The sequence below is a fragment of the Somniosus microcephalus genome, chromosome 19, assembly GCF_052327205.1.
Source record: "Somniosus microcephalus isolate GS21.2 chromosome 19, FLI_Smic_1.0, whole genome shotgun sequence".
Lineage (NCBI taxonomy): Eukaryota > Metazoa > Chordata > Chondrichthyes > Squaliformes > Somniosidae > Somniosus > Somniosus microcephalus.
The window spans coordinates 26,950,998-26,969,189 of NC_141005.1; the positions used below are offsets into that span (position 1 = coordinate 26,950,998).

At 50.5% G+C, this 18,192-nt stretch overlaps 1 protein-coding gene across 1 annotated transcript in view; it reads left to right on the top strand.

Annotated features, from left to right (window-relative positions):
• The first annotated feature begins 579 nt into the window (after positions 1–579).
• LOC147104262 (uncharacterized) overlaps positions 580–18,192 on the top strand; it is a 270,460-nt gene continuing 252,847 nt past the window's right edge. The window contains exon 1 of the mRNA XM_085962175.1: positions 580–1,085. Coding sequence (XP_085818301.1) covers positions 815–1,085 — 271 coding nt within the window. The 5' untranslated portion in view covers positions 580–814. The remainder of the gene's footprint in view (positions 1,086–18,192) is intronic.

Here is an 18,192-nt window from a genome sequence, read left to right on the forward strand (position 1 = left end):
GTTGTGTGGCTCCCAATAGCCTCTCAGGCTGGTCCCAAGGTCGCAACCCCCAAATGCTTTCAATTGAATGGCTCTGGGAGGCTCTGCATTATTGGCGTCACGGTGTTGGAGGAGGGAGCAAGTGAGTAAAAGGCGGTGCGTCTCCATGCAAGGTAAATATTTTATGTTCTTCTCTTCTTAGGCAGTCCCTCAGAATCGAGGATGACTTGCTTCCACATTAAAAATGAGTACGCAGGTGACTGATAAGTCCAATGCGGGACCTACAGTCTCTGTCACAGGTGGGGCAGACGGTGGGTGGGGTGCTTGGGTTGACGTGCGCTGCCTGCGCTTGGCTTCCGCTTGCTCCTGGCGAAGAGACTCGAGGTGTTTGGCGCCTTCCCGGATGCTTCTCTGTTTTATATTACTTTTTTATTTACTATATATATATATTTCAGTATAAAATATTTGAAGTAGGTTGCATTCCTCTTTCAATACACCATGCCCTCCCTCCTCTGCCTGCCCTGGGGCCTGAACGCGCACCCCTTCATCATTTAAATAATAACAGATTCACCGCGCGCCGGGCTTTGGCCGTTGGGGCCACGTGCTCCGTCACTGAGCGGGTTCCGCCTTTCCAAGAGTTGTTGCCGCGGCGCCGCGCTGAAGAGGATCGCGCAGCGGCAGTTCGAGGGTGGGTGCTGCGAACACAACGAGCAAACTTCGGGAATGGGGCAAAAAAACGCTCGCGCCACGCCATAAATAAAAAAAAATCCGCCGCCGCCCAACTTACTTTTTGCTTTGTTTCAAGAGCAAGTGCCCGTTGTCGCTTTAACTAAGAATGACTGACGATGGCCGTGAATCAAACGCCTTTGAATTAACCATTTTGCTGGAGGACGGGACCCAGACCGTTGTCGTCGTGAAGCCGATCGACACGATCGAGGATGTGAAAGTTAGCCTGATCACCGAGATTGAAAGGATCTCTTTTAGCCCGGGCTTTTTAGGCCCCGAGCGCATCAAGCTGCTGTATGGCCATGTGCAGCTGGAGGACGACCGCACGGTTGCAGAGTGTGGGCTCGGATTAGAATCTGTAGTTGTTCATTATACTAAACGTATGTACCCATCAGAAGAGTACACTTGTTTTTGGGAGGCGTGGGATATGAAGATCGTTAACATCAAAAACCAAGATGCACAATAAGTCAAGAGTAAAAAGGGGCGTCCAACGATTTTTTTTTCACTTGAAGACAATAATGTTTGAATAAATGACAAGTGAAGGCCATTGAAGCCCAAAGTATAAATAGGTTCAAAAGACATGTTTCTGGAGAAAATAGTGAGAATAACAGAAGAGTAGGTGAAGTTAATCTATGAGAAAAGGATAGGGTTGTTTGGGCATAATATTTTTTCATGGTCATAACATTTTGTAGCTAATTAATTCTTGGTTTCCATGGTTAATCTGATAAATTGTTTTTACAATGACCGAGCTTTATATCTTCTAACGCACAATCTATTCGGCGAGGGGAGGAGGCAGTGATAGGCAAGGGTGGGAGAGGAGGAGAGGAAGTGAAAGAAGGTGTGGAGGTGGCAGGGAGAGGGAGGGGCAGTAGTGGAGGTGTGAGATGAAAAGGGAATGGTGGAGAAGGAGATGAGAGGAGGAGATGGGGCACAGGAAGTGGAGGGAGGAAGGAGGGAGAGGAGAAGGACTAGAAGCAGAGATAGGGAAGGAGGGAAGTGAACAAATGGGGAGGGGACGAGATGGGTAGGTGTGAGAGGGGAGGAGACCAGAAAGGGGCAGCATGGGAGAGTTAAGGAGGGAGAGGAGGAGGCGTGAAAGGGACGGGGAAGATGGGGAGTCGAGGAGGGTGGGGAGGTGGCGGAATGGGAAAGGAGGAGGAGGAGGGGAGAGGAGGCTAGTTAGGGAGGATGGAGGAAGATGGTTAGGCAGGATGGAGGAGAATGATTAGGTAGGATGATTAGAGAGGAGGGGAGGTAAGAACAAATGGTTGAGTGGGTAGTTCAGAGTGGAAGAAATAGGAGCAGGGTGATTTTAATATTCGCCACTCCCCCTCCTGCCTTCCTATTGTATATTTCTCCCTCCACTATTCCCCCTCTCTTACTACTACTTGTACCCCTCCTCCCTACCCTACTCCTCCCCACTCCTGTTCTCTTCCCTCCTCCCTCCCTCCATCTACCCCTCATCCCTCTTTTCCTCGCTACTCCTCTTAACCTCCCCATTCTCTCCTCCCCTCCCTCCTGCTCCTCTCTCGCTCCCCTTTTATCCCCTCTCCTCCACTGTTCCCCATTTCTCTTCCTCTTCCACTTTTCGCTGCTCCTCCCTGTTCCCCTTACCGTCACTCCCCCACCTCTTTAGTTTCTCCTTCCCTCGATTTCAACTCCTCCTCCTCTACTCACCCTCCCCTACTCTCCTGCCTCTTCTTTCTTCCTCCCTCTCACAACCTCCCTCACCCTACTTCTTCCCACTCCTCCTTCTCTCCCTCATCACCATCCATTCTCCCCATTCCCCCTCTTCTCTTCCCCATTCTCTGAGAAGCTAAATGACTAAGAGGAGAGATGCAGAAGAGATAAAGAAAGAGACAGAACCAGAGACATAACAGCATTAGGACGACAGCAGAGATTGGTAAGAGAGAGACTATATTCTCCAACTTACTATGTGCAATACCTGTCTGTGGCGGCACTGCAGTGCGTCAATGTTGCACCTCCCAGCTCCTCAGCCTGCACAACAGAGAAACTCCTATGGTCCAACTGACTCTATTTCTCGACATAGGAACAGGAGTAAGCCATTCAACACCTCTTGCCTGTTCCACCTTTCAATTAGACCATGGCTGATCTGTAGGCAACTCTGTTCACCTGCTTGTGTTTCATATCCCTTAATACCCTTCCCTAACAAAAATATATCAATCTCAGTTTTGAAATTTTCAATTGACCTAGCCTCAGTAGCTTTTTTGGGGAGATAGTTCCAGATGTCCTTTGCACTTGGTGTGAAGTGCTTCCTGACATCATTCCCTGAATGGTCTGGCGCTAATTTTAATGTTATGCCCCCTTGTTCTGGTCTCTCCCACCAGAGGAAATAGCTTCTCTCTATCCACTCTGCCAAATCCTTTAATCATCATAAACACCTCATTTTGATCACCCCTTAATCTTCTATACTCAAGCAAATACAAGCCTAGATTGTACTCTATATTTCCCTGCTTCCCATATTGCCATAAGCGTTACTATTTAAATATAAATATATCTTCCATATAATGTACTAAAAATCTCACTTCTGTGTTGACTTTCTGTCCACAAAACTTTATTTGTTTTTGTCACATTTTATATATTTTCTATTATTAATTCCTCTGTCAATATTTGTAATCAAAACTGTCTATGGAAATATTTCCTCCTCTCACACATCTCCCTCTCCCCTTTTTCCATTTCCCTCCCCATCTTCACTCCCTTTCCTCTCGCTTGGTCCTTACCTCCTATGCTCTCCCCTCAGCCCACTCCAGCCATGCTCTCTTCCCTTCCTCTCCCCTTCCCTTCTCTCTTGTTTTCTTTGTTCCTGGGATGTGGGCGTCGCTGGCAAGGCCCATCCCTAATTGCACTTGAGAAGGTGGTGGTGAGCGACCTTCTTGAACCACTGCAGTCCTTGTGGTAAAGGTACTCCCACAGCGCTGTTAGGGAGGAAGTTCCAGGACTTTGACCCGGCGACAATGAAGGACCGGCGATATATTTCCAAGTCAGGATGGTGTGTAACTTGGAGGGAAACTTGCAGGTGATGGTGTTCCTATGTGCATGCTGCCCTTCTCCTTCTAGGTGGTAGAGGTCACGGGTTTAGGAGGTGCTGCCGAAGAAGCTTTGGTGATGGTACACACTGCAGCCACGGTGTGCTGGTGCTGCAGGGAGTGAATGTTTAATGTGGTAGATGGGGTGCCAATCAAGTGGGCTGCTTTGTCCTGGATGGTGTTGAGCATCTTGAGTGTTGTTGGAGCTGCACTCATCCAGGCAAGTGGAGAGTATTCTATTACACTCCTGACTTGTGCCTTGTAGATGGTGGAAAGGCTTTGGGGAGTCAGGAGGTGAGACACTCGCCGCAGAATACTCAGCCTGCTCTTGTAGCCACAGTATTTATGTGGTTGGTCCAGTTAAGTTTCTGGTCAATGGTGACCCCCAGGATGTTGATGGTGGGAGATTCGGCGATGGTTGTACCATTGAATGTCAAGGGGAGGTGGTTAGACTCTCGCTTGTTGCAGATAGTCATTGCCTGGCACTTCTGTGGCGCGAATGTTACTTGCCACTTCTCAGCCCAAGCCTGAATGTCATCCAGGCCTTGCTGAATTCGGGCATGGACTGCTTCATTATGAGAGGTTGTGAATGGAACAGTACACTGTGCAATTCTCAGTGAACATCCCCATTTCTGACCTTATGCTGAAGGGAAGGTCAATGATGGAGCAACTGAAGATGGTTTGGCCTAGGACACTGCCCTGAGGAACTCCTGCAGCGATGTCCTGGGGCTGAGATGATTGACCTCCAACAATCACTACCATCTTCCTTTGTGTTAGGTATGACTCCAGCCAGTGAAGAGTTTCCCTCCCCGATTCCCATTAACTTCAATTTTACTCGGGCTCCTTGATGCCACATTCGGTCAAATGGTGACTTGATTTTAAGAGCAGTCACTCTCATCTCACCTCTGGAATTTAACTTTTTTGTCCATGATTGGACCAAGGCTGTAATGAGGTTTGGAGCCGAGTGGTCCTGGTGGAACCCAAACTGAGCATCGGTGAGCAGGTTATTCGTGAGTAAGTGGTGCTTTATAGCCCTGTCGACCATTTGCTGCTGATTGAGGGTAGACTGATGTGGTGGTAATCGGCTGGATTGGATTTGTCCTGCTTTTTGTGGACAGGACATACCTAGGCAGTTTTCCACATTGTCGGTTAGATGCCAATGTTGTAGCTGTACTGGAACAGCTTGGCGAGAGGCGCAGCTAGTTCTGGAGCACAGGTCTTCAGCACTACAGCCGGGATGTTGTCGGGGCCCATCGCCTTTGCTGTTTTCAGTCCTGGTCTGGCAGCTATGTCCTTCAGGACTCGGCCAGCTCAGTCATAGTGGTGCTACCGAGCCACTCTTGGTGATGGACATTGAAGGCCCCCACCCAGGGTACATTCTGTGCCCTTGCTACCCTCAATACCTCTTCCAAGTTGTGTTCAACATGGAGGAGTACTGATTCATCAGCTGAGGGAGGGTGGTAGGTGGTAATCAGTAGGAGGTTTCCTTGCCCGTGCTTGAACTAAAGCCATGAGACTTCATAGGGCCCAGAATCAATGTTGAGGACTCCGAGGGCCACTCCCTCCCGACTGTATACCACTGTGGCGCCACCTCTGATCAGTCTGTCCTGCCGGTGGGACAGGACATACCCAGGGATGGTGATGGAGGAGTCTGGGACATTGGCTGACAGGTATGATTCTCTGAGTGTGACTATGTCAGGCTTGTTACGTCCGTGTATAATAAGATACATTACAATTCCTCCCCTTTTAGATTAACAGTACCATAACACTCATTTAACAATTAAATATCAAACTAATTACAATGAACACTTTTAACATGCAACATTAGCTGAAAATAGTCTATTTATATATTCAGTCTTTGGGGAGGCCTCCTGATCCTTTCTGGATAGCGCCTTTCCCGAGTGTCTTGCCCTTGGTGCGGAGGCGATTTTGGCCCCCTGTCGTCGGTTGGTTCATCAGCTTCCGATGCTACTGTTTCTGGGGTAGATGCGACCTGTACATCGGCTTCATCACCAGGTACGTATGGGCGAGGCATGGGGTTGACTTGTTCCTGTGACTCTAGGATCTGGTCAGCATGGCGTCTCACGATGCTCTCCCCAATGTCCACTGTGTACATTAGTGGGCCCTGCCGTGTGCATATCGTTCCTGGCTGCCATTTTTCTGTTCGGTAGTCGCGGGCCAAGACTGGTTGCCCTACATTGAAGCTCCTTGTTGGCTTCTCATGGATGTGCTGGAATTGCTTACTCTCAACATCTCTTCGTACGTTTGGTCTGAGCAAATCCAGGCGAGATCTTAACCTTCGGTTAAAGAACATCATGGCCGGGGCCTGGTTGGTGACTGCATGTGTCGCATTCCGGTAGGCGAACAGGAAATTGTCCACCTTGTGCTGCAGCAGAATGTTGTCATTGTACATAGCCTTTATTGCCTTCTTAAAGGTTTGTACGAACCTCTCAGCCAATCCATTTGTGGCTGGATGATACGGGGCGGATGTGTAATGCCTTACCCCATTTTTCAAGAACCTCCGGAACTCTTCGGACACAAACTGTGGTCCGTTGTCGGAGCAAATCTGTTCTGGCAAGCCATTCCTGGCAAAAATGGTCCGTAGGACTGCAATAGTTTTCTCTGTGGTGGTGGAGGACATTTTGATGACCTCAGGCCATTTCGAGTGCGCATCCACGGCTATTAAAAACATTGAGTCCATGAATGGACCAGCAAAATCAATATGCACCCGTTGCCATGGAGATGAGGGCCACTCCCATGGGTGTAGAGGGGCCTGTGGTGGTGCATTTTGGACTTTCTGGCATCCTGAGCAGCTCTTGGTCAGATCCTCGATTTGTTTATCGATTCCCGGCCACCACACATAAGCCCTGGCTAGGCTTTTCATTTTTACCCCTCCCAGATGACCCTCATGAAGCTCATTGAGCACTCTATCCCTTAACTTGGGTGGAATTACCACTCGGGATCCACACATCAAGGTCCCCCGACACACTGACAGCTGTTCTCTCCTTGTCGAGAATGCTGGCAACAGTGAGTCACCATGTGCTGGCCATCCCTTCACCGTCAAATCATATACCCGAGACAGTGTCGGGTCATTTCGGGTTTCCTTTTCGATACAAGCGTTAGTTACCGGTAGGTATTCAACTATAGTCGAATGGAATATTTCGACAGGATCCACTGCTGGTGCTTCCTCCGCAGTAGGCAGTGGCAGGCGTGATAGCCCATCAGCATTTCCATGCTGATTCGTGCCCTTATATTCAATCTCATAGTGGTGCGCCCCTAGAAAAAGTGACCATCTTTGTAGTCGTTGCGCAGTCATCACCGGAACGCCAAGAGGCTGGTGATCAGTCAGCAGGGTGAATTTCTGCCCGTGCAGATAGTGATTGAACTTTTTCACTCCCCACACTAGGCTGAGGGCCTCCCTGTCAATCTGGGCGTAGTTACGTTCGGCTGAGGTTAGTGATCCGACGCAAAGGCTATTGGCCTCTCTGAGCCGTCCGAGAATTTGTGCGACAGCACCGCTCCAATGCCGTAGGGTGACGCATCACATGCCAACCGAATTGGTCGATGTGATTAGTGTTTTGCTCTTCTGGAAAGCTCGTCTACATTCGTCACTCCACTTCCATGGCACCCCAGTTTGCAGTAGGGTGTTCAGTGGGTGTAGTATTGTAGACAAATTTGGCAAGAACTTATGGTAGTAGTTTACCAGCCCGAGGAACGACCTCAGTTGTGACACATTTTCCGGTGCTGGAGCCTTGACTACTGCCTCAATCTTCTCTGGGGACTTATGTAACCCCTCTTTATCGGTAACGTGGCCACAATACGAGATCTGTTTTTTAAAAAACTCGCATTTGGGGCGGTTAGCTCGGAGCCCATATTCCTGCAATCTAGTGAGCACCTGCTCCAGGTTGGCAAGGTGATCACTGTCATTTTCGCCCGTGACCAGGATGTCGTCCAAATAACACTGGGTCCCTGGGATCCCTTGCAGGACTTGTTCCATTGCCCTCTGCCAAATAGCCGGAGCTGATGCTACCCTGAATACCAGCCGGTTGTATTGGTAGAGACCTTTATGGGTGTTGATTGTGAGGTATTTTTTTGATGCTTCTTCTACCTCCATTTGCAGATACGCCTGGGCCAGATCAATCTTAGTGAAGCGTTTCCCTCCAGATAGCGAGGCGAAAATATCTTCAATCCACGGAAGTGGATATTGTATGGTGTGAAGGACCGGGTTCACTGTTACCTTAAAGTCCCCGCAGATGCGAACCTTCCTTGGTTCCCCAGGCGTGCTGCTCAATGACTTTTTCATCACAGGGACGATGGGTGTAGCCCACTCGCTCCAGTCTACCTTGGACAGTACACCTGAACATTCCAGACTCTCCAGCTCTGCTTCGATGGCTGGGCGGATCGCATAAGGTACCGGTCTGGCCTTAAAAAATTTGGGCCTGCGTTTTCTTCAATTTTAATTGTCGCTGTCATGCTTTTTAGTGTTCCGAGTCCTTGCTGGAACACTTCTTTCGCGTCAGTTAGGATCTTTGACAGTCGCCCAGGTGTGACGTCATCATCCTTTTTGTCAGCCACAGTCAGTGCTTGTATGGAATGCCAATCCAGTTGTATTTTCCGGATCCATTCACGTCCCAGTAATGGTGGTCCTCCATCTTGCAATACTTACAGGTCTAGTTTTGGTGTTTCCTTACCGTTATATGTAACGGTCACCCTTTTTCCTTTGGGGTAGACTTTTTGCCCCGTGTACGTCTTCAAAATAATTTTTGTGTCTCTCAAAGGTACGTGTGAGAATAGCTGCTCATAGTCCCGTCGGTTTATGACTGTTAGGGCTGATCCTGTGTCCAATTCCATCTTTACTTGGACTCCTGCTATCTTGAGAGTGACCCAAATGGTTCGGTGATCCTCCGTTGCGATCACATTATGTAGTTTCAGACAACTCAGTTCCCTGCTTTCGGAGTCGTTATCACTCTTTTGTTCGTCTGAACTATTCTCCGTCATCTTATGTACCTTCTTGTACTTTCCTTTGGTAGGTTTCTTATTGCTGGTTTTCTTTCCCGACCTGCAGACTCGTGCTATGTGTCCTACTTTTCCACACTCTCTGCACACTTTGTCTTTGAACCAGCAATCATTCTGGTCGTGTGTTGTTCTGCCGCAGCGATAGCACCTCTCTGTTCCATATGACATTTCGTTTGTGCCATATTCTTGCGGTCTCTGTTGTATCTCTGCAGCGCCCCGTGCTGCTGCTTCATATGATACCGCAATGCTGAAAGCCTTTTCCAGCGTAAGGTCCTTTTCAGATAAAAGCCGTTTCTGGGTTCCTTCACTTTGAAGCCCACACACAAACTTGTCCCTTAAGCTATCTGCCAGTCCCGCTCCAAACTGGCAGTGTTTCGATAGTTTGCGCAGTTCTGTTAAATAATCAGCATTGCTTTCATCCTTATGCTGGTTCCGTTTGTGAAACTTGAATCTTTCTGCTATCAGCAGCGGTGTGGGGTTTAAATGTTCCTTTAGTATCGTTACTATGTCTTCAAAACTCTTTTCCATTGGCTTCGTTGGGGTTACTAGATTTCGTAATAAACCATACGTCTTTGCACCCGTTAAATTTAACAATACCGACGCTTTCTTGTCATCTGACACCTCATTTGCCTTGCAGTAGACCTCTATTCGTTCGACATATGTAGTCCAATCTTCGACTTCATTGTCAAATGCGGTGATACTGCCACTCTTCGGCATTTTGGGTGTGGTTTAAAATGGCGTCTCCCAATGGCTTAAAATGGCGTCTCCCGCGCTTTCCTTCCTCCCCCGCTCCCGGCGGTTCTCGTGGCAATGGCGGCGCCCTGTAGGTTTCGCGCGCTTCTCCTGCGCTGCTGCCAACGCCGCTCTCGGCGGTCCTCGTGGCAATGGCGGCACCTCGCGGGTTTCTGCATGTCTCTCTCTCCCTCTCTCCGATGCTGCTCTGCCCCTGAACACCGGCTGTGCCCTGTGCGCGCTGCCCTCTCTCTCTCCCCCGTCGACGCTGCTCGGCCCTTTGCTGTGCCGCTCGGTCGGGCTCTAGCCCGCCGCTGTCCGGGAAGGGTCTGCGCACTACCTGTTGCCAGCCCTTTTCGCTGGACCACCTCGACTGGAAAGCCAAGCCTGGCTCTCGACAGCCTCCCCCGCAATTCTCGAGTCTGTGCTGGATGACTGGGCGGTTGCCCGTGGTCGACGCCCGAGTCTCTGGCCTTGACCTCCAATCCACTGATCTCCAGGAACGAATCCCCGGGAGGTGATGCAGAGTTGCAGGTAGGTTCGAACCTGCCTCGTCGCCAATGTTACGTCCATGTATACAGGTACACTATCCCTTATCCGAAAGCCTTGGGACCAGCTGAGTTTCGGTTTTCGGAATTTTTCGGATTTCAGAAGGTATTATTATAAGACTGGGAAATTTGTATTTAATATAAATTTTATAAGTTCAGGCTACCTCTTGCAACTGTTCCGTGTCTCATTCCCCTTCCTGCTTCTCTGGAAAGCCGGATATCGGCTGACTCCTACCGGAGGAGCGGCGGCTCTCTCCTTCCCCGCGCGGCGCGCAGGCCCAGCCACAATTGGCGGTCTTGAAGCCGCGGCTCGGGAGGGCGTGGGGCGGGGCTCGAGAGGGCGCGGGGCTCGGGAGGGCGGGGGCGGGGCTCGAGGCGGGGCTCGGGCTGACCGGGGCGCTGCGCTCGGCTGGGCCATGTCAGTGCGTGGGGCGGCACTGAGCTCCGCGAAGCCATCGCCGGCAGAGGGGAGAGGGTCTGCTTGCTCCCCCCCTCCCTTTCTCCCCCCCTCCCTTTCTCCCCCCTCCCTTTCTCCCCCCTCCCTTTCTCCCCTCCTCCCCCCTCCTTCCCCCCACACCCTTTCCCCCCCTCCCACACACCCCCACTCCCCTTCCCCCCCACCCCCCAGTCGCTCTCTCTCTTCCCCCCAGTCGCTCTCTCTCTTCCCCCCAGTCGCTCTCTCTCTTCCCCCCAGTCGCTCTCTCTCTTCCCCCCCAGTCGCTCTCTCTCTTCCCCCCAGTCGCTCTCTCTCTTCCCCCCAGTCGCTCTCTCTCTTCCCCCCAGTCGCTCTCTCTCTTCCCCCCAGTCGCGCTCTCTCTTCCCCCCAGTCGCTCTCTCTCTTCCCCCCAGTCGCTCTCTCTCTTCCCCCCAGTCGCTCTCTCTCTTCCCCCCAGTCGCTCTCTCTCTTCCCCCCAGTCGCTCTCTCTCTTCCCCCCAGTCGCTCTCTCTCTTCCCCCCAGTCGCTCTCTCTCTTCCCCCCAGTCGCTCTCTCTCTTCCCCCCAGTCGCGCTCTCTCTTCCCCCCAGTCGCTCTCTCCTTTCCCCCAGTCGCTCTCTCCCTTTCCCCCAGTCGCTCTCTCCCTTTCCCCCAGTCGCTCTCTCCCTTTCCCCCAGTCGCTCTCTCCCTTTCCCCCAGTCGCTCTCTCCCTTTCCCCCAGTCGCTCTCTCCCTTCCCCCCAGTCGCTCTCTCCCTTCCCCCCAGTCGCTCTCTCCCTTCCCCCCAGTCGCTCTCTCCCTTCCCCCCAGTCGCTCTCTCCCTTCCCCCCAGTCGCTCTGTCCCTTCCCCCCAGTCGCTCTCTCTCTTCCCCCCGTCGCTCTCTCTCTTCCCCCCAGTCGCTCTCTCTCTTCCCCCCGTCGCTCTCTCTCTTCCCCCCAGTCGCTCTCTCTCTTCCCCCCAGTCGCTCTCTCTCTTCCCCCCAGTCGCTCTCTCTCTTCCCCCCAGTCGCTCTCTCTCTTCCCCCCAGTCGCTCTCTCTCTTCCCCCCAGTCGCTCTCTCTCTTCCCCCCAGTCGCTCTCTCTCTTCCCCCCAGTCGCTCTCTCTCTTCCCCCCAGTCGCTCTCTCTCTTCCCCCCAGTCGCTCTCTCTCTTCCCCCCAGTCGCTCTCTCTCTTCCCCCCAGTCGCTCTCTCTCTTCCCCCCAGTCGCTCTCTCTCTTCCCCCCAGTCGCTCTCTCTCTTCCCCCCAGTCGCTCTCTCTCTTCCCCCCAGTCGCTCTCTCTCTTCCCCCCAGTCGCTCTCTCTCTTCCCCCCAGTCGCTCTCTCTCTTCCCCCCAGTCGCTCTCTCTCTTCCCCCCAGTCGCTCTCTCTCTTCCCCCCAGTCGCTCTCTCTCTTCCCCCCAGTCGCTCTCTCTCTTCCCCCCAGTCGCTCTCTCTCTTCCCCCCAGTCGCTCTCTCTCTTCCCCCCAGTCGCTCTCTCTCTTCCCCCCAGTCGCTCTCTCTCTTCCCCCCAGTCGCTCTCTCTCTTCCCCCCAGTCGCTCTCTCTCTTCCCCCCAGTCGCTCTCTCTCTTCCCCCCAGTCGCTCTCTCTCTTCCCCCCAGTCGCTCTCTCTCTTCCCCCCAGTCGCTCTCTCTCTTCCCCCCAGTCGCTCTCTCTCTTCCCCCCAGTCGCTCTCTCTCTTCCCCCCAGTCGCTCTCTCTCTTCCCCCCAGTCGCTCTCTCTCTTCCCCCCAGTCGCTCTCTCTCTTCCCCCCAGTCGCTCTCTCTCTTCCCCCCCGTCGCTCTCTCTCTTCCCCCCAGTCGCTCTCTCTCTTCCCCCCAGTCGCTCTCTCTCTTCCCCCCAGTCGCTCTCTCTCTTCCCCCCAGTCGCTCTCTCTCTTCCCCCCAGTCGCTCTCTCTCTTCCCCCCAGTCGCTCTCTCTCTTCCCCCCAGTCGCTCTCTCTCTTCCCCCCCAGTCGCTCTCTCTCTTCCCCCCAGTCGCTCTCTCTCTTCCCCCCCAGTCGCTCTCTCTCTTCCCCCCAGTCGCTCTCTCTCTTCCCCCCAGTCGCTCTCTCTCTTCCCCCCAGTCGCTCTCTCTCTTCCCCCCAGTCGCTCTCTCTCTTCCCCCCAGTCGCTCTCTCTCTTCCCCCCCAGTCGCTCTCTCTCTTCCCCCCAGTCGCTCTCTCTCTTCCCCCCAGTCGCTCTCTCTCTTCCCCCCAGTCGCTCTCTCTCTTCCCCCCAGTCGCTCTCTCTCTTCCCCCCAGTCGCTCTCTCTTTCCCCCAGTCGCTCTCTCTCTTCCCCCCCAGTCGCTCTCTCTCTTCCCCCCAGTCGCTCTCTCTCTTCCCCCCAGTCGCGCTCTCTCTTCCCCCCCAGTCGCGCTCTCTCTTCCCCCCCAGTCGCGCTCTCTCTTCCCCCCCCAGTCGCGCTCTCTCTTCCCCCCCCAGTCGCGCTCTCTCTTCCCCCCCAGTCGCGCTCTCTCTTCCCCCCCAGTCGCTCTCTCTCTTCCCCCCCCAGTCGCGCTCTCTCTCTTCCCCCCCCAGTCGCTCTCTCTCTTCCCCCCCAGTCGCTCTCTCTCTTCCCCCACAGTCGCTCTCTCTCTTCCCCCCCAGTCGCTCTCTCTCTTCCCCCCCAGTCGCTCTCTCTCTTCCCCCCCAGTCGCTCTCTCTCTTCCCCCCCAGTCGCTCTCTCTCTTCCCCCCCCAGTCGCTCTCTCTCTTCCCCCCCAGTCGCTCTCTCTCTTCCCCCCCAGTCGCTCTCTCTCTTCCCCCCCCAGTCGCTCTCTCTCTTCCCCCCCAGTCGCTCTCTCTCTTCCCCCTCAGTCGCTCTCTCTCTTCCCCCCCAGTCGCTCTCTCTCTTCCCCCCCAGTCGCTCTCTCCCTTCCCCCCCAGTCGCTCTCTCCCTTCCCCCCCAGTCGCTCTCTCCCTTCCCCCCCAGTCGCTCTCTCCCTTCCCCCCCAGTCGCTCTCTCTCTTCCAACAACAACAACATGCCCTCAAAAAACCCTCGGCACCGCTGGGCACTTCAGCTAGTAATTGTATAAATTGGAAGGCAAACATACAAAGAGGAAAATTTAACAGAGTAGGAAAATTCCCGAGTCTCAAATTACTATTAGACCATTATTTGATCCTTCTCCTTGTCTCATTGATTCATCCTGGTCCAATTTAGTTTTGTTATCTTTGGGATCTTTATGTTCTTAACATGAGTCCTCAGTTCAAACAATTACCGCAATATATAAACGTTTATTTGCCTTCTTGTCATTGCCAGAAATATGAAAAAATGTAAGTTTTGGGTGCATCATTCTGTCAGAGAAATATCAACACATCTTGAACCAGTTAGTAAGAGAAGTATTCAGGACAAGAGTTTGCTGTAAACAAGACCCCCAGAAATGAGGTAGTTCCTACAAAACACCAGATGTGAACAACAACAGCTTGTATTTTTTCGTAATAGACTGGAGAAAAGCTGATTTTTGAGGGGCTGAGAATAGAACTTGGGAAAATAAACAAGACAACAGTGTTGGCAAACAGTGACGTAGAACAGCAATGGGAAACATTTAAAACGCTATTCAACAGAATTGGGGGGGATAGTCAATACTGAGTAGGAGTGCAACAAATTCCTGGAGGACATTAATAAACTTGCAGAATGGGTATATAATTGGCAAATGAATTTCAACAGATAAATGTGCGGTATTACATTTTGGTTGGAAGAATACGGAGGTTACTTATTACTTGGAGGGTATGAGGCTGGGTGGGGTAGAGGAGCAAAGGGATCTCGGAGTACCAATACACAAATCACTATAAGTAGCGATACAGGTTAACAAGGCCATAAACCAAGCACTAGGGTTTATTTCTAGAGTGGTAGAATTGAAAAGTGAAGTTATGCTAAACTTGTATCGAAGCTTGGTTAGACCACACTTCAAGTACTGTGTACAGTTCTGGTTGCCATATTATAAAAAGGATATAGAGGCACTGGAGAGGGTGCAGAGAAGATTTACAAGGATGATACCAGAAATGTGAGAGCATACCTATCAGGAAAGGATGAACAGGCTGGGTCTCTTTTCTCTTGAAAAAAGAAGGCTGAGCGGTGACCTAATAGAGGTCTTTAAAATTATGAAAAGTTTTGATAAGAGTAGATACAGAGTGTTTCCACTTGCGGGGAAGAGCATAACTAGAGGCCATCAATGGTCACCAAGAGATAAAATAGGGAATTCAGAAGAAACTTATTTACCCAGAGAGTGGTGAGAATGTGGAACGTGCTACCACAAGGAGTGGTTGAAGCAAAAAGTATAGATGCATTTAAGGGGAGGCTAGATAAGCATATGAGGCAGAAGGGAATAGAGGGTTATGCTGATAGATTTCGTTGAAAGACGGGAGGAAGCTCAAGTGGAGCATAAACGCTGGCAGGGACTGGTTGGGCTGAATGGCCTGTTTCTGTACCTTTTTAAAATTAGTTTATGGGATGTGGGCGTCGCTGGCAAGGCCAGCATTTATTGCCCATCCATATATCCTATGTAATTCTATGTAATAGTACCTTTAATGTAGTAAAATGTCCAAGGCACTTCACAGGAACATTTGACACCGAGTCACATAAGAAGATACTTAGGGCAGATGACCAAAAGCTTCGTCAAAAAGTTGGGTTTTAAGGATTGTCTTAAAGGAGGAAAGAGGGTCAGAGAGGTATGAGGAGGGTATTCCAAAGCTTAGGGCCTTGGCATCTGAAGGCACGGCTGGATACCAGAAATGCGAGAGCATACCTACCAGGAAAGGATGAATAGGCTGGGTCTCTTTTTCTCTTGAAAAAAGAAGGTTGAGGGGTGACCTAATAGAGGTCTTTAAAATTATGAAATGGTTGATAGAGTAGATGCAGAGTGTATCCACTTGTGGGGAAGAGCATAACTAGAGGCCATCAGTGTAAGATAGTCACCAAGAAATCAAATAGATGGCGCGATTAAAAGTGGAGATGCACAAGAGGGCAGAATTGGAGGAGTGCAGATATCACGGAGAGTTGTCGGGCTGGAGGAGGTTACAGAGACGGGCGAGGCAATGGAAGGATTTGAAAATGAGGATGAGAATTTTAAAATCAAAGCATTGTTTAAGCAGGAGCAAATGTAGGTCAGCGAACACAGGGGTAATGGGTGAACAAGGCTTGGTGCAAGTTAGGACACAGGCAGCAGAGTTTTGGATGACCTCAAGTTTACGGAGGGTGGAACATGGGAGAGCTGCCAGGAGTGCGTTGGAATAGTCAGGTCTAGAGGTAACAAAGGCATGGATGAGGGTTTCAGTAGCAGATGAGCTGAGGCAGGGCGGAGTCGTGCAATGTTACCATCTTGGGCCTATTATGCCCCCTTCCCTGCCTTGATTCAGTTATCCCCCTCTCCTCTAACCCAGTTTGACCTGAATACTGTACTTGCTTTTAACTCCCTGGCCCATAATTTCAAGTCTGGGTGGGATTGGTCCGTACGATGGACCTGGGCGAACAATAAGCTTCCACGTTGAGGCCTGGACAGCTTTTAACTCCTGGGTCACATTTTAAGATTGAGACCTCGACTTCCACCTGAACCTTGTAGAAATGACTGCCAACCAGCAGGTATAAGTAAAGATGCAGGCAGCAGGAGGTCTTCGCCAGAGGGAATGCTCCCCAGCAGTCAGCATTTGCCTATTTAAAGTGGACCCTGCCGGCTTGGGGTGGTTGTCCTTGCCACCTGCAATTTTAAATGACAGGCAGTCAGAAAAGAACATAAGAAATAGGAGCAGGAGCAGGCCATTTGACCCCTCGAGCCTGCTCCGCCATTCAGTAAGATCATGGCTGATCTTCCACCTCAACTCCACTTTCCTGCACTATCCCTATATCCCTTGATTCCCTTAATATTCAAAAATCTATTGATCTCTGTCTTGAATATACTCAATGACTGAGCCTCCACTGTCCTCTGGAGTAGAGAATTCAAAAGATTCACCACCCTCTGAGTGAAGAAATTTCTCTTCATCTCAGTCCTAAATGGCCGACTCCTTATTCCGAGACTGTGACCCCTGGTCCTAGACTCCCCAGCCAGGGGAAACATCCTCCCTGCATCTAAACCGGTCAAGCCTTGTAAGAATTTTGTTTGTTTCAATGAGATCATCTCTCATTCTTCTAAACTCTAGAGAATATAGGCCAAGTCTACTCAATCTCTCCTCATAGGACAATTCCTCCATCCCAGGAATCAGTCTGGTGAACCTTCGTGCACTCCCTCTATGGCAAGTATATCCTTCCTTTGGTAAGGAGACCAAAACTGTACACAATACTCCAGGTGTGGTCTCACCAGGGCCCTATATAATTGCAGTAAGACGTCTTTACTCTTACACTCAAATCCTCTTGTAATAAAGGCCAACATACCATTTGCTTTCCTAATTGCTTGCTGTACCTGCATGTTAACTTTCAGTGATTCGTGTAGAAGGACACCCAGGTCCCTCTGAGCACCAACATTTCCCAATCTCTCACCATTTAAAAAATACTCTGCTTTTCTATTTTTCCTACCACATTATATTTCCATTTGCAATGTTCTTGCCCACTCACTTAGCTGGTCTAGCTTGAAGCCTCTTTTCATCCTCCTCACAACTTACTTTCCCATCCAGCTTTGTATCATCAAACTTGGATATATTACGTTTGGTCCCCTCATTCAAATCATTGATATAGATTGTGAATAGCTGAGGCACAAGCACTGATCCTTGCGGTACCTCACTAGTTACAGCCTGCCAACCCGAAAATGACCCGTTTATTCCCATTCACTGTTTTCTGTCCGTTAACCAATCCTCAATACATGCTAGTATATTACCCCCAATCCCATGAGCCCTAATTTTGTTTAATAACCTCTTGTGTGGCACATCGAATGTCTTCTGAAAATCTAAATACACCACACCCACTGGGTTCCCCTTTATCTATTCTGCTAGTTACAACCTCAAAAAACTGATTCGTCAAACATGATTTCTCTTTCATAAATCCGTGTTGACTCTGCCCAATCCTATTATTATTTTTAAGTGCCCTGTTACCACGTCCTTAATAATAGATTCTAGCATTTTCCCTACGACTGATGTCAGACTAACTGCTCTGTAATTCCCCGTTTTCTCTCTCCTCCTTCCTTAAATAGTGGGGTTACATTTGCTACCTTCCAATCCATTGGAACCATTCCAGAATCTATGGAATTTTGGAAAATAATAACCAGTGCATCCTCTATCTCTATAGCCACCTCCTTCAAAACCCTAGGATGAAGGGTATCAGGTCCAGGGGATTTATTGGCTTTCAGTCCCATTAATTTCTCCAGTACTACTTTTTTACTAATACTAATTTCTTGCAGTTCCTCATTCTCGCTAGCCCCTTGGTTCTCCACTATTTCCAGGAAGTTTTTTGCGTCTTCTTCCGTGAAGACAGACACTTCGGCACTCAGAGGGTGGGTTTAGAGGCAGGTCAGGAGTTAAATCCAAAATGATTGACGGCGGGTTGCGAACCCGCCTCCACGCGACTTTCCAAAGTGTCAGGTCTGTGACTCCTGATCAGACCCGACATCAAGTAGCGGGAGAGGCAGTTTGTTAACTACCTGTTTAAAATTATTTTGAGGGCTTTACAATTTTGCAAAATTTTCAGCGTGTTCCACAGCGTTCCAGAAACACGCCAGCTGAAGTTCACAGCTGCAAGTGCAACATTAAAGCTAACCTGCCACATCAGTTCAATTTCAAAAGTCGGAACTTTCTGATTGCAGGATTT